At 44.6% G+C, this 14052-nt stretch overlaps 1 protein-coding gene across 33 annotated transcripts in view; it reads right to left on the bottom strand.

Annotated features, from left to right (window-relative positions):
* Window positions 1–14052, bottom strand: part of CACNA1C (calcium voltage-gated channel subunit alpha1 C) — a 611497-nt gene that overhangs the window by 125047 nt on the left and 472398 nt on the right. For all 33 annotated transcript variants that reach the window (XM_077340079.1, XM_077340052.1, XM_077340055.1 and 30 more), the window contains 4 exons: window positions 13573–13599; window positions 10460–10620; window positions 7287–7512; window positions 2652–2859 (listed from right to left, as the gene is read on the bottom strand). In XM_077340079.1, coding sequence (XP_077196194.1) covers window positions 2652–2859; window positions 7287–7512; window positions 10460–10620; window positions 13573–13599 — 622 coding nt within the window. The remainder of the gene's footprint in view (window positions 1–2651; window positions 2860–7286; window positions 7513–10459; window positions 10621–13572; window positions 13600–14052) is intronic.

Here is a 14052-nt window from a genome sequence, read left to right as displayed (position 1 = left end):
TGGTCTTAAAAGGTGCTACTGGACTCTGATTTTATTTTTCTATGCAGGATGGTGATATTGCCTCTTGGGGGACTCCTCTTGTGGCCTTTCACAAGCTTCCATCAGCTTTAAATTTGACTCTGGACCCTGCTGAAAGGTAGATTTTAAAGTTTCACTTCAATAGGCTCTCTCAGTCACTTGTGAATGAACACACAGGGACCGACACATTAGTACTGTTCCCGAGCTTGAGGCGTCCACGTGCTCTCTTCATGAGGCCAACCTGAAAGATGACGGGGACGAGGACCGAGAGTGGGAAATGCTGCAGTGTGAATATTCATCATGCAGGTGTGGGTGACATCCCCAGTGAAAGGCGTGATGTTCCAATAGCAACTTCTGCTCCGCCCGTGAAAACGTCTAAAGAGCGGTGGATGTCCGTGCTGAAAACAGCCAGGCTGGGGAAATTTGTGTTCTCCGTGAAAGTTCAAATCTCACAGCAATTTCAAGCTGTGCAGTTGCTGTATATTAGGCAGTCAACTGAACTGGAATGAACGGTGACAATGCGTCCAGCAGGACATAATCCAATACCATAGTACAGCCTTTCTCAATTTTTTTATCGTTGAGAAGCCCCTGAAACATTCTTCAGGCTTCGAGAAACCCCAGAAGTGGGGCAATCATGCAGACCATAGTTGGGAAGCAGAGCTGTGGACACGCCCACCTGGGGTCCCTCCCCTTCCCATCCCCTCTAGGACCGTCACTGGCCATTGGTGGTGGTGGTGGGGAAAAGAGGTCGACATGACCATATATGGTAATATCGCCCAATAAATGTTCAATGCATTAAAAAAAAAATATATATATATATATATATATATATATATATATATATATATATATATATATATATATATATATATATATATATATATATATATATATATATATATATATATATATATATATAAATTATTAACTCCCACCCATTAGGGAAACCCTTCCAGGGCCGACAAGTAATCCCAGGGTTAAGAAAGCCAGGCATAGTTTCTTCTTCCCTACAGCAGTGTAAAAACAGGGCTACTAACTTCGCCTGAAAACGATTCCAGGAAGCAGAAGGCATATTATCCCCAACAAAGCAAGGCAGTTTCACATGTGGAAGGGAGCTTCCATGTACAGCTTGCATGTTTGTATTTATTGCTCTATTAGTTGAGAACTGCGTGCCCAGATGCGATGTGGAGGCTGACTCGCACTGCAATGCACACCTGGATGCACTACAACCTCTGTGTGCACTGCAGCGCATGGATGGGAAGGAGTGCCCTTCCGAGTCTCCGTATCACAGGATGCTAGGACTTAAGCATGAACAGAATCGGGATCCTGAAGATTCGACTCTCTCGGCAAATTTTAATTTCAGTTTCTGCTCACAACAAATAACCTATATGTGTGTGTGTGTGTGTGTGTGTGGTGCTAACAAGTCACAACTGATTTATGGTGACCCCATCAGTTCACCAGAAGGGTTTTCAATGCAAGTGATTAAGCACGGGTGGCTGGCCATTGCCTTCCTCTGCAAAGTCCCCCTTGTGGGTCTCCCATCCAAGCACCCACCCTGTTCAGCTTCCAAGATCTAACAAGGTCAGGGTATACGATGCCATCCCACATGCCACAATGAACAATACCAAATAGCTGATGACAAGAAGAAAAAGAGTTGGTTTTTACACCCAGCTTTTCACTACCCAAAGGAGTCTCAAAGTGGCTTACAGTTGCCTTCCCTTCCTCTCCCCACAACAGGCACCCTGTGAGGGAGGTGGGGCTGAGAAAGCTCTGAGAGCACTGCTCTGTGAGAACAGCACTATGACTGTTTATGCACTGGGAACTTTACTGCCCCACCCCACTGTCAGGAGCACAGATCGGGGGTGGATGAGACGCACCAGGCCAAATGCTCCCCCATGTGAATGCAGGAAGAGATGGGGCAACCTGCCACGACTAAAACTCCAGCCTGCAGCCCTGCATGAAACCTCCAGTTCATAAATGGTCTATGACTAGCCCAAGGTGACCCAGCTGGCTACATGTGGAAGAGTGGGGAATCAAAACAGGCTCGCCAGATTTGAAGCCGCCGCTCTGAACCTCTACACCAAGCTGGCTCTCTTCAGATGGCCTGATAGGGAGGAGTACAGATAGTGTTTCAAATAACATAATGAACAATTCAAATGACTAAATGAAATATGTGGTAGAAGCCTGTAAGGGCTGTGCAGAAAGTGGCGGTCCCCAAGTGACCCATTATCCAGTACAAATGTAAACTTGGACACTTCTCTCTCTTGGTTTTTTTTTTTTCTGCTTCAAGGGGTGTTTTCTTTTTGAGGTCAGAAAGCATTTAAATATTCTCTCTGACGATTATTAAATTAGATGTGATAATAGAATGATAAATTAGATCTGCTTTTGGCAGGTTTTAATTCAATTATTGTATAAAATGAATCTTCTCAAAGGTAACCCCTGACCCAAGATGACGCCTTGGCCCATTTTTGCCTGTTTTTGGAAGATGCAGCAAGACTTTCTGAAATTCCAGTTGGAATTTAGTGGCCTTTAATTATGACTTTTTACATTGGCATAAGAGTTTTCCTGACTATGATGGGCAGTTTTTCAGTCGACAGATTTTTCAAATACAATCAAACGCGAGAAAGCCATACCTGGAACACAGTAAGGAGCGACTGGGGGAAGTTGTCAAATGTGCTTCTTCTGGTTTGCATCTCATCAAAGTTAAACTTTCCCCCAAACAGCTGCATCCCTAGGAGGGAGAAGATGATGATGAAGAGGAAGAGGAGGAGCAGCAGAGAGGCAATAGAACGGACCGAATTGAGCAGGGAAGCCACCAGGTTACTCAAGGAGTTCCAGTACCTGGGGAATTAAAGGAAAGAGAGTTACATTTCCTGTGTCCAAAGAAGAGAGAGAGAGAAAAGCTGTTTTCTTAAAACTTCAGTACCCGAAGGAGTCTCAAAGCATCTTACAAATAATTTTCCTCCTCCCCTGTGAGGTGGGGCCGAGAGAGTTTTCTCTCTCTGAGAACAGCCCTAAGAGAACTGTAATTAGCCCAAGGTTACCCAACTGGCTTCACGTGAAGAAGTGTGGAATCAATCCCAGTTCTCCAGATTAGAGGCCACTGCACTTCACCACTATGCCACGTTAGCTCTCAGAAGATGCCGCATTAGAATCCTAGAATCATAGACTTGGAAGGGGCCATACAGGCCATCTAGTCCAACCCCCTGCTCAACGCAGGATCAGCCCAAAGCATCCTAAAGCATCCAAGAAAAGTGTGTATCCAACCTTTGCTTGAAGACTGCCAGTGAGGGGGAGCTCACCACCTCCTTAGGCAGCCTATTCCTATTCCAGCCTATTAGGTTTCCTCTTCAGTCAGGGTGCCTGTTGTTCCTAAAACATTTCAAGCAGCCTGTCAAGGGATGAATCATCCACGTACTTCCCTGAGATAATGGGACCAAGAGCAGTTAATGAGTATTTTTACAGCTGCATAAGCCTTCCCCCACTCCTGTACCTCATATATCCAGAGGATTACTGCAGCTCCCCCTCCCCCCCAAACCCCCTCTTATCAACATGCAGCAATTAGTAGGCACTGCTTCAGTGGCTTACATTCTAACCAACCTCATTACAATAGTCACAGCTGTTCAGAAGGAGCCAGAAGAGCTCACTTCAGGGATCGGCTCAGTGAGAAGAGACAAGCACAGGAGGGAAAACAGTTCGGAAGCAAAGGCAGATTGGTTGAAACTCTGCTTGGTGTACTCATTTTAGATGGAAAGGAGCTCACACTGCTATCAGCTTTCTGGGAAACTGAGGCAGGAAGACCTTGAAGTTAACACTGGGGCCATCACACAAGACGTACTTCGAGTTTCACTCTCTTGTATTTACACAGATATTTCTTGGATGTCCACCCCGTAAATAGTTTGTGCCCGGAAAATGAGTTTCACCAATGAAATTAGAGCTTAAACCACGCTGTCTGCTTAAAACATGTTTTATCAAAAGGCCCCAATTGGTTTATGTAAATTCATCTTTACTGAGTCCTGAACATTGCTTTGGGCTTGAAAATCTTAGGGAAGAGTGTTTTACACAGCCAGTTTCAACCTGTTGGTGGTCCCCAGCCCCAGAGAAGAGCACCTGGCCTTGACCAGAGACAGGACCTTTCTCCGCCCTGGCCCCAGCAGAAATCTGACCTTTTCAGAACCATCAAAGTTCCGAAGTATCTATAAAATTAAGGTGACCAGATTGTCCCACTTTTGGAGGGACATCTGGGGGCACCTGGCAAATTGTACGTATGTTGCCAGTAAAAAAATATATATATTACAATACTATTTTTGCATTCTATGCGTTCTATGAGACTTTTTGTTGCTCCATATAGACCAAATTATTAATCAAGAACCCCCCCGGTCAATGGTGTCCCGCTTTACCAATGTTAAAATCTGGCCACCTTAGAGTAGCTGGTTTTACCATTAGCACTTGACACTGTTAGATCCAGTGGTAAACATCATGATTTATGCTTCAGGTTACTTTCCTCTAGTATCACTGCATTTGGATAATTGCCATTTCCAGTTACAAACAAGGCTAGTCCAAGACACTGTGGTGTTTGTGTACCATTCTCTCTAAGAGAGGCAGCCCAGGAATCCTTAACACTGCAGGCAATCCTGGGTAGACCCTTCAGGTGTTATTCAATTTTGCTAGTGCTGTTCAAGATATTGCCATCCCAAATGGCTGCGTGGGTTGCTTGTGCAGTGGAGCTGGCCATGATAACACGACAAGCTGATAACAAGAATAGCCGTGGTGTAACTACTGTCATAAAACAGCTGCCTAAGAGACATGTGCACATAAACGTAAGCAGACTTTTTATGGGCCATGGAGTGAGCTGAAGAGTCTCTGGGGAGCAAGAAGATAAAGGGAAGGAACAAGACTTCTTGACGTGAGGCTAATGCTTCCCTAACACTCCAATTCTGCACTGAGTTACATGCTTCTATTGATATCAAGTGGCGCAGGAGGGTGTGACTGTGCTTTGAATTGACCCATAAAAGCTAGAAGAAAGGTCAAAGAATTCGTGGCACGTAAATAACTGATGTATCAATGGAGGCACTCCTTTGCCTTTTAGGTCCTGGGCAAACCAAGCCACTTCCCTCATGGTGGGACTCACAATAGCTTCCAACCAAGTGGACTGAGCAAATATTATTATTATTATTATTATTATTATTATTATTATTATTATTATTATTATTATTATTATTATTATTATTATTATTATTAATTAGATTTATTTCCCGCCACTCCCCATAGGCTCGTGGCAGGTCACAATAGTCTTATCCCCAGTAAAATACCCATTAAAAGACTTTAAAAACAATCCCAACATGGCAGAAGCTCTCATTATTCCCACCCCCTGCTATCAGAGCGGCAGGGAGGGTGGGGAGAAGATCTAACTTACTAGTTCCGGGGTGGGGGGGAATGCTGGCACTCATTCACTGACCCCGGCCTCAACCAAAAACCTGGCGGAAGAGCTCCGTCTTGCAGGCCCTGTGGAAAGCTGGTAAATCCTGCAGGGCCCGCAGCTCACCCGGGAGCTCATTCCACCAGGTAGGGGCCAGGACTGAAAAGGCATGGACAATTCATCCAAAGAATATCTGCCTCTCAACATGGAGAGGGTTCCTGTGCAATCTGGAAAGACGTGATCATGTGAATACGAAATAAGTGAGAACAGAGAATGATCAAGAGCATATAAAAGACATCCACGTATTTTTGGTAGGGGAGGGGAAACATACCCAATTCAGAAATGGACAGTAGGACATTTATGACAAATTCAATGAAAAGGAACAACAGAAAATTCTCCCCATATTAGACAGCAATTAGTGACCCTGGAAGTGAGATCGCTCTTAAGACATTCAAATTTGCCAAGTAGTTTTGGTACACATTATTCCAAGCTTGACATTTTATGACTGATTCCCTAGGGATGTGGAATGGTATGGGATAGCCGGACCACATCTTGGAAGCTAAGCAACATTGGGTCTAGGATGGGAGACCACCAAGGAAGGCTCTACAGAAGAAAAGACAATGGAAAACCACCTCTTCTTTCTCTCTTGCCTTGGAAGCCCTTTACAGAGGCTGCCATAAGTTGGTTGTGACTGGATGGCTCACGTATTCATTCATAGCATTTTCAGTGGTTCCTAAAGCAGGCCTGTCAGATGGAAGATCTACAGCTTATCCCTTCCACATAGATTAAAGAACCCTCTTTGGGCTAGGAAGCAATGCTCTTCGTAAGGTGCTGACCTCCCAATGGCAGCTACTTCTGGCTTGGCCATCAAATCCTCTTTATTCCACTGAATTAGCGGTTTTGTCGATAACAAGAATGGCTAGTGTGGAACTTGCAAGCTGCCAGCGTTTCACCCCATTTGGCCTATGGTTGAGGCCAGCTAGGTAGCCGCTACAGCAAAACCCCGGACCTCCCTCCTGCAACCTCTGCCCTCCCTTTCTCCTCCAACCCCTCCTAATACCCAACATCTCACTTGGCTACAAACCCTTCCTGATCTCAATAATCATGGCTGATCCAAACAGTGATGAATTTGTGGTTTAATTTTTTTTTAATTTAATTAATTAAATTTATTATTGAGCTTATCCCCCGCCCCTCCTGGCATGTCGGCCCAGGGCGGCTTACAAAAATGGCACAATAGCCCAATACAGTAAAACAGTAAAATCAATACTCCCCCCAATTAAACATAAAACAGCATTAAAACCACCAAATGGCAACAAGATGGCAGACAAAAGTAAAAATAATACTCCCCAATACTCATATCCTGCCAACACAATGTGCGATATAAGATCAGGCAGTCAGATATACTTGCCAGCATCTATGCTTGGCAAATTAATGCAGGGCGGGACTCACAGATCGATCAATCACCCCAGGATCTCCCCAGGATTTGATTTTATGTCAGAATTATATTGGTTTTATTGAGTTTTTAGACTGTGTAAACCACCCTGAGACCCAGAGGGGTGGTATATAAATCACTGAATGGATGGATGGATGGATGGATGGATGGATGAATGAATGATAGGCATGGAATCTAGGAGGAGACTTTGGTGACAGGGATATTTAAACTAGCTGCACATGGGGACAGCTGTTTTAACATATAATATGTGGCAGGAGGGGCTGGAGTTGAGCAACGATGGTGCTAGCAAAGTGATTATGTTGTCTAGGACACTGCCGCACACAGGGTTTCCCCACAGGAATGGCGACCTCCGCTTCCAAAGGATTTCATCAGTCATCAACGGGAGGAAAGAAATACCTTGTGATTTTAAATATTCTCAGCAGTCGGACACATCGCAGCACTGAGATGCCCAGTGGTGACATGATCTTGGTTTCCACCAAGATGGTCTCCAGGATTCCTCCACACACAATGAAACAGTCAAAGCGGTTGAAGAGAGACACGAAATAGGCCTGAAGACCCAGGCTGTACATCTTCAGCAGCATCTCAGCCGTGAAAAGAGCCAGCAATACCTTATTCGCAGTGTCTCATAAAAGAAAACAGACAAGTAATGATCATTATAGCGTCACTTGAAGAAAAACACAACAGGCGGGCGATCACAACATGCAGGAGTAAGTACGGCAATCTGTTCCCATCTCTCCACTGCTTCCAGGGCAGAGTCTGCACTTACTCTGTTTATTCCATTGTCAATCCTGTTGAATTCAGATCGCTTTGAACTCTCCACCCCTCCTCCCCATCGAAATAGGAAAGTCTTCTGCACGTGGTTAAAATTGGACACGCTGCCTAGAATAATTTCTTTTTAGGTACTTTTAACTTCCGTCTTGCTTTGGCTGACTTTTTGCTAACGTTCGTAAGAAATTCGATGCGCGTAAGACATTCAAATTTAGTCCTATCTTTGTTCTTGTTTTGCTTTCCTGATATTTGATGTCTTGAAGTCCATGACATTTCTGTTCTAGGGTTTGCTAAGATACATATTTAAGACAAAGTTTTGTCATTTGTTTACTAAAACATGTTGTTGTTGTTGTTGTTGTTGTTGTTGTTAAATAATTTGTTACCTGCCACTCCCAAGCAGGCTCCTGTGGGTTACAGATGTCCAGTTAAAACTCCCATTAAAAACCAATTAAAATGTACAAGAATACTGATACAGTAAATGACTAGCACTCCCCCCAATTCTCTTAAATGGATAGTGAACCATGTCCTTTGAATTGCCCAGAGTTACCAAATAGCCAAGAATTAATCTAGATCAAGTTTCCAACATAATGGTATGCATGGGTTTTAAACTGCAGGCAGTTTTTTTCCCAAACGAGAGATTGTACCTTCAGGTTAACACAGGGGAGATGGCAACAGGGTTAGATGACTCCTTGGCCAAGCTGATAGAGACAGTGGGTATTGGTGTTATGGATAAGGGAATGTGGTCTACAACCTGCTTGACATGCAATTCTCCAAGTGCAATAAGCAGACAGAAGTTCTTCTAGAAAAACCCTTTTAACATAACAAATCTTGATAGCCCCAGAGAGTCTTTGATTCCCAAAGGTAGCCAGGTTTTCTTGGAAAAAACGGGGAAAATTACCGAGAAAATCCTGGATATAATTACTGGCAGACCTGGAAACAGTGGAGAGATGGGAAAAGATTGCTCCTGCTTCTCGGCGGTTTGGCAGGCTTCTACTGCAATTGGTTTAAAGTTTAAGACAGGCCGAGGATCAGCTGTTCCAGGAAGAGCAAGCTGTTCCCATTGGCTCACCTTGGAGCTGGTTTAAACCAGGCTGAAGGAGAAACCAGCCCCAAAACAATCTATTAGCTGTGGCACAACAGATCCTGGGGCCGGTTTCCCTGCAGTATGGTCTAAACTGTTGCTGAAAAAGCTGTTCTAGCTAGGATCTGCCATCAGCAGGAAGATCCTGGGGCCAGCCTCTACGATAGTGTAAATTGAACTATGCTGCAGGAGAAGCCATTACAGCTATGATCTATCTGTGTGTGGTGGGGAGACATGGCATGAAGATCCTGGGACCAACTTCTCCCCAGCCAGGCCTGCAGGGAGAACTGTCCTGGGTGGACTCTCTTGGGCAGTGCAGTGTAAACCAGGCTATCCAACAATGCCCCATCAAGGCCTGTTGGGAGAATTCTACTCGCAGGATCAGCTGCTTGGCAGGCTCTTTAGGGCAGGCTGGTTTAAAGGGGCTCCAGTTGGACCAGGGTTCAGCTGTTTTTAGCAGTTTTCCACTGCTTCTTTCTTTCTGCAGTTTTTGGTTCATATCTATTGGGATTTTCAGGAATCCCAAGATTTTGTTTTACCCCAATAGATCCAAACAAACAACAACAGCAACAACAAACCTAGGAAAAAATCCTTGCACACCCCCAGTCCTCCCTCACTGCCTTTTGATCTGTATCGCTATCCACGGTTAACCCAAATCTAGGTTAATTGGCTAATGGGTTAATCATCTAACCATGAAAAACAGAATGGCAATTGATGATGATGTTATCCGTTCGGTCGTGTCTGACACTTGGTGAATCTAAAGGGAAGTCTTCACCATGCGTCCCTGTCTCTGACTGCTTCGGAATGGCAATTACTGGTCCATTAAATTCTGTTTATATTCTCCCTTCTTAATGCAAAGTGGTCAGGAAATAGCCATGCACCAAAATGGAAAAGATACAGAATGGTTTGAGAAGATATAGTTTCCGTAGCTCTTGGGAGGTTACCTATATAAATATCTATCAATACATGTATATCTATAATAGTTTTAGCATTCTTTCTGTTAGTTATGTGATCAAATGCTTTTAAAAATGATCGCCATTTACAGGTAGAAGAAGAAGAAGAAGAGTTGGTTCTTATATGCCGCTTTTCTCTACCCAAAGGAGTCTCAAAGCAGCTTATAGTCACCTTCCCTTTCCTCTCCCCACAACAGACACCCTGTGAGGTGGGTGAGGCTGACAGAGCCCTGATATTACTGAAGAAGAAGAAGGGTTGGTTCTTATATGCCGCTTTTTTCTACCCAAAAGAGGCTCAAAGCAGCTTACAGTCACTTTCCCTTTCCTCTCCCCACAACAGACACCCTGTGAGGGAGGTGAGGCTGACAGAGCCCTGATATTACTGAAGAAGAGTTGGTTCTTATATGCCGCTTTTCCCTACCCGAAGGAGTCTCAAAGCAGCTTACAGTCGCCTTCCCATTCCTCTCCCCACAACAGACACCCTGCAAGGGAGGTGAGCCTGAGAGAGCCCTGATATCACTGCTCCATCATAGTAGCTCTACCAATGCTGTGACTGGCCCAAGGTCACCCAGCTGGCTGCATGCGGAGGAGCAGGGAATCAAACCGGCTCACTGGATTAGAAGCTGCTGCTCTTAACCACTACACCAAGCTGGTGTGGGTCACATGTGATATCATAATTTCATTTAAATATAAAATTACATGGACTCATGTTCGCAGGAAACGGCAAAGCAAATATTCACCAAGCAGAGCCACCTGCCTCCTCTTACCTTGGACTTCAGTGAGCCAGTCTGACTGATTATAATGCTCAGAGGCAATGGTGAGGGTGTTGAGGAACACAAGAAAAATCACGAGCCAGTAGAACACATTGGATTTGACAGCAGCTCGACATTTCCTTCGGCAGAATCGATTCCATCTCCGCCAGTAGCGACTTGAAAAAGGGGAAAGAAACCCAGGAAAACGTGTGTGTGTTTGTGTGTTTCTAAGAGAACTCCAAACAAAACATCGATGTGATTAGGACTGCACAAAGTAGTTCCCAAGACTAGAAGTGATTTATAACTTCCAAGATGAGATTGGCCCAATTACCTGTACCATTTGCAAGTGAGGAATCATAGAATCATAGAGTTGGAAGGGGCCATACAGGCCATCTAGTCCAACCCCCTGCTCAACGCAGGATCAGCCCTAAGCATCCTAAAGGAAAGATGCGAAAGGAACAATAACCCAACGATTCTGACAAACTGAGAGAGTCTTGGAAACATGAGAGAGACTTTCTTGGAAATATAGGAAGATTTTTTGTTTCGGTTTGGTTTACTGCAGCTCTTGTCTAAAAGCTTTTTCACAAGCTTGCCGCGAAAGCCCTTTGCTGGAGTTGCTGTCAGTTGGCACTTTACACACACTTTACAGCACACACACAGAGCCATCTCCTAGACTAGCCTCTTTCAACTTTTTGATCAAGCAGGAACCCCTGAAATATTTTCTAAGCTTCAAGGAACCCCAGAAGTGGTAAGATGCCCCTTCAAAGACGTGGGCGCAGGTGAAAGATGCGGGAGCCAGCCAATCAATAATGTACTGTTTCCATTGTAGAGAAAGGGAGTACGCCTGTAGAGCAACAAAGGAAGTGGCCTCCAGTGTGGTCTCGTGATGCCAGTGGCCATCTGAACCTCTGAGAATTGCTGCTTAATCCCTGGGGAGCTCTCACATAATCCCAGGGATCCCTGATTGGGAATCTCCGTCCTAGATATATCCCTAAGACTGAATAACTCCAGGTCTGATCATTGCCTGAAGAAAAGTTGGCCGTGTTGTTCTTCTGGTATGTAACTATTCAGAACTTCAACACCCACTCAAGTATTGCCCACCAAAAAAATCCATCCCCTTTGGCCAAAATTATTTCCCATAACTTTGTTGGCAGGGTTGAGGAACCTAGAGTTCTAGACATTATTTGCTGACAATGTCTGGCGAACGCCGTGCCACGTTACGATTCTCTTTCCTGGAACACCCTGCTTCTCCTTAGCGCCGCAGTCATTTCTGAGAGTAATTACTAACCGCACAAAGTATTTAAAGCTAATTATATAGCTCCAACCCTTTAGAATTGAGCTCGCTTAGCAACCGGTTTCCAAGCAACACTTGGCCCCTGGATAATAAAGCTGATTTTGGAGAGGGTGTGTGCTGTATAAGGCATATGCAAAATTAAATTATACATAAATTTTATTTTATGTATAATTTAATTTGGCCAATCCCATCTATTTCATTTCAAGTTCAAGGACAGGCATGCATCATGTTCTAGAGCAATGGTCCCCCACCTTTTTAATACCGGGGACCGGTCAATGCTTGACAATTTTACTGAGGCCCAGGGGGGGTAGTCTTTTGCTGAGGGATGCTGCCACCACCTGAGCCCCTGCTCCACTTGCTTTCCCGCTGGCACCCCTGACTTCCCGCTACCCGTTGGGGGGCGCTGCCAGCAGCAGCTGCGCATTGCCACGCTGAGGGGGAATCCCAGCCATGGTGGCCGCTGAAGAGCACCAAAGGTGAGCCGGCGGCAGAGTGGCAGGGCAGCCCCCGAGGCAGCAGCTGGGGAGGAAGACGAGGAGGAGCCGCAGCCCAGTACCGACTGGTCTACGGACCGGGACCGGTCTGCGAACCGGTCCCAGTCCCCAGACCGGGGGTTGGGGACCACTGTTCTAGAGCATCAACTCATAAAACAATACGTTATGAACATTATGTGGATAGGACAGCAATATCTTAAGAGATGAATCTTCTTTTCCCCATTCATACTTATCAGATAAGAATTTATGACATTCTTTAATGTGTAAGCCATTGAAAGTGGACCTCCCCCCATGCTTTTCTAACTACATGTCCATCCTGATGTCCATTTTTTCTCCAAAGGTTCATGGGTTTTTTTTGTAGTTATTTTATTTATTTTTATACTGCCCTTACAGCGAGCCAGCTCAGGGCGGTGTACAACATCATACAGAATAAACACAATTATTAAAATTAAAATAACAATTTAAGTTTTAAATTAATTGAAAATAATTCAACGATTGTCAAGTGAAAAATGTCAGCATCAGCAGCCCCCTTTCCAGAGTATCTTTGGGTGTTCTCTGAGAGGCCAAGCCACATTCTGGGGCTTCTCAGCATAGTGAGTAAGTAGGTGGGGCCCAATAGATGTTAATATGTCATTGGCCCCACCAAAGGCCCATTGGAAGAGCTCCATCTTGTAGGCCCTGTGGAACCATGCCAGGTTTGGCAGGGCCTAGATATGCTCTGGGAGCTCATTTCACCAGGTAATGGTCATGACAGTAAATGTCCTTGCCCTGGTAGAGGTCATATGTACCTCCTTGGCACCAGCCAACAACAGCTGGTTGGTGTTAGCAGAGCGAAGCACTCTTCGGGAAGCTGTATGTCAAAGAGAATGTCATACAGAATGTGGTCTTATCAGCATCCCCTCCATGGCCTGAAGCAGCCTGACCTCTCTAGGGGGTTTAGTTTGTTATGTTGTTATTGTTGGGATCACTGAAGTTGTTTGTCTAGAACCACTGTTGGATTACTATTGTTGTATATTGATTTTGTATGTTGACTCATTCCATGTATCCCCCTATGATGTTGTATGTAAACCACCCTGAGCCATATGGAAGGGCGGTATAGAAATCAAATCAAATCAAATCAAATCAAATCAAATCAAATCAAATCAATCAATAAATTCTTAGATTTCCCCTTTACCAAATGGGTCATGCAGAAACAGTGAAAGAAGTATTCAAACAGCCTACTTGACCAACATACTTAGTCAGCATCTGACCATGCCTAAAAATGACTTTGTAACATCAAAGAGACACATGGAACATGCATATAAACACCAGGGGCTAACAAGTTTTGAGGGGTTACTTACCTAAACTTAGATTTAGAGATCCGATGTCTGAAAGAGAAGATTTATCACAAGCTGTAATTCTTTAGGTTCCAGTTAACAGGCTAGAAGCAAGACTCTAGACAGGGGCTATTTTCTATCAGAGCTATACACCAATCTTTCCTGAAATGAATGGTAGTAAACCAACTTAAATGGCTTGGCTATAAGTAGTTCATAGACCAGGCTGGATTTGGGCTGTAATGCAAGAGGAAGGAATTGAGGAGGGGGAGCAGCTTGGTAGTGGAGCACCTACTAAATCATGGAATCAGAAGATGCCACATTAGAATCACAGAATCATAGAGTTGGAAGGGGCCATACAGGCCATCTAGTCCAACCCCCTGCTCAATGCAGGATCAGCCCTAACCATCCTAAAGCATCCAAGAAAAGTGTGTATCTAACCTTTATTTGAAGACTGCCAGTGAGGGGGAGCTCACCACCACCTCCTTAGGCAGCCTATTACACTGC

This window comes from Paroedura picta, chromosome 5, assembly GCF_049243985.1.
Source record: "Paroedura picta isolate Pp20150507F chromosome 5, Ppicta_v3.0, whole genome shotgun sequence".
In the NCBI taxonomy this organism is placed as follows: Eukaryota; Metazoa; Chordata; class Lepidosauria; order Squamata; family Gekkonidae; genus Paroedura; species Paroedura picta.
Note: the sequence above shows the minus strand (reverse complement) of the source record. Positions and strands in the feature narration are given on the sequence as shown.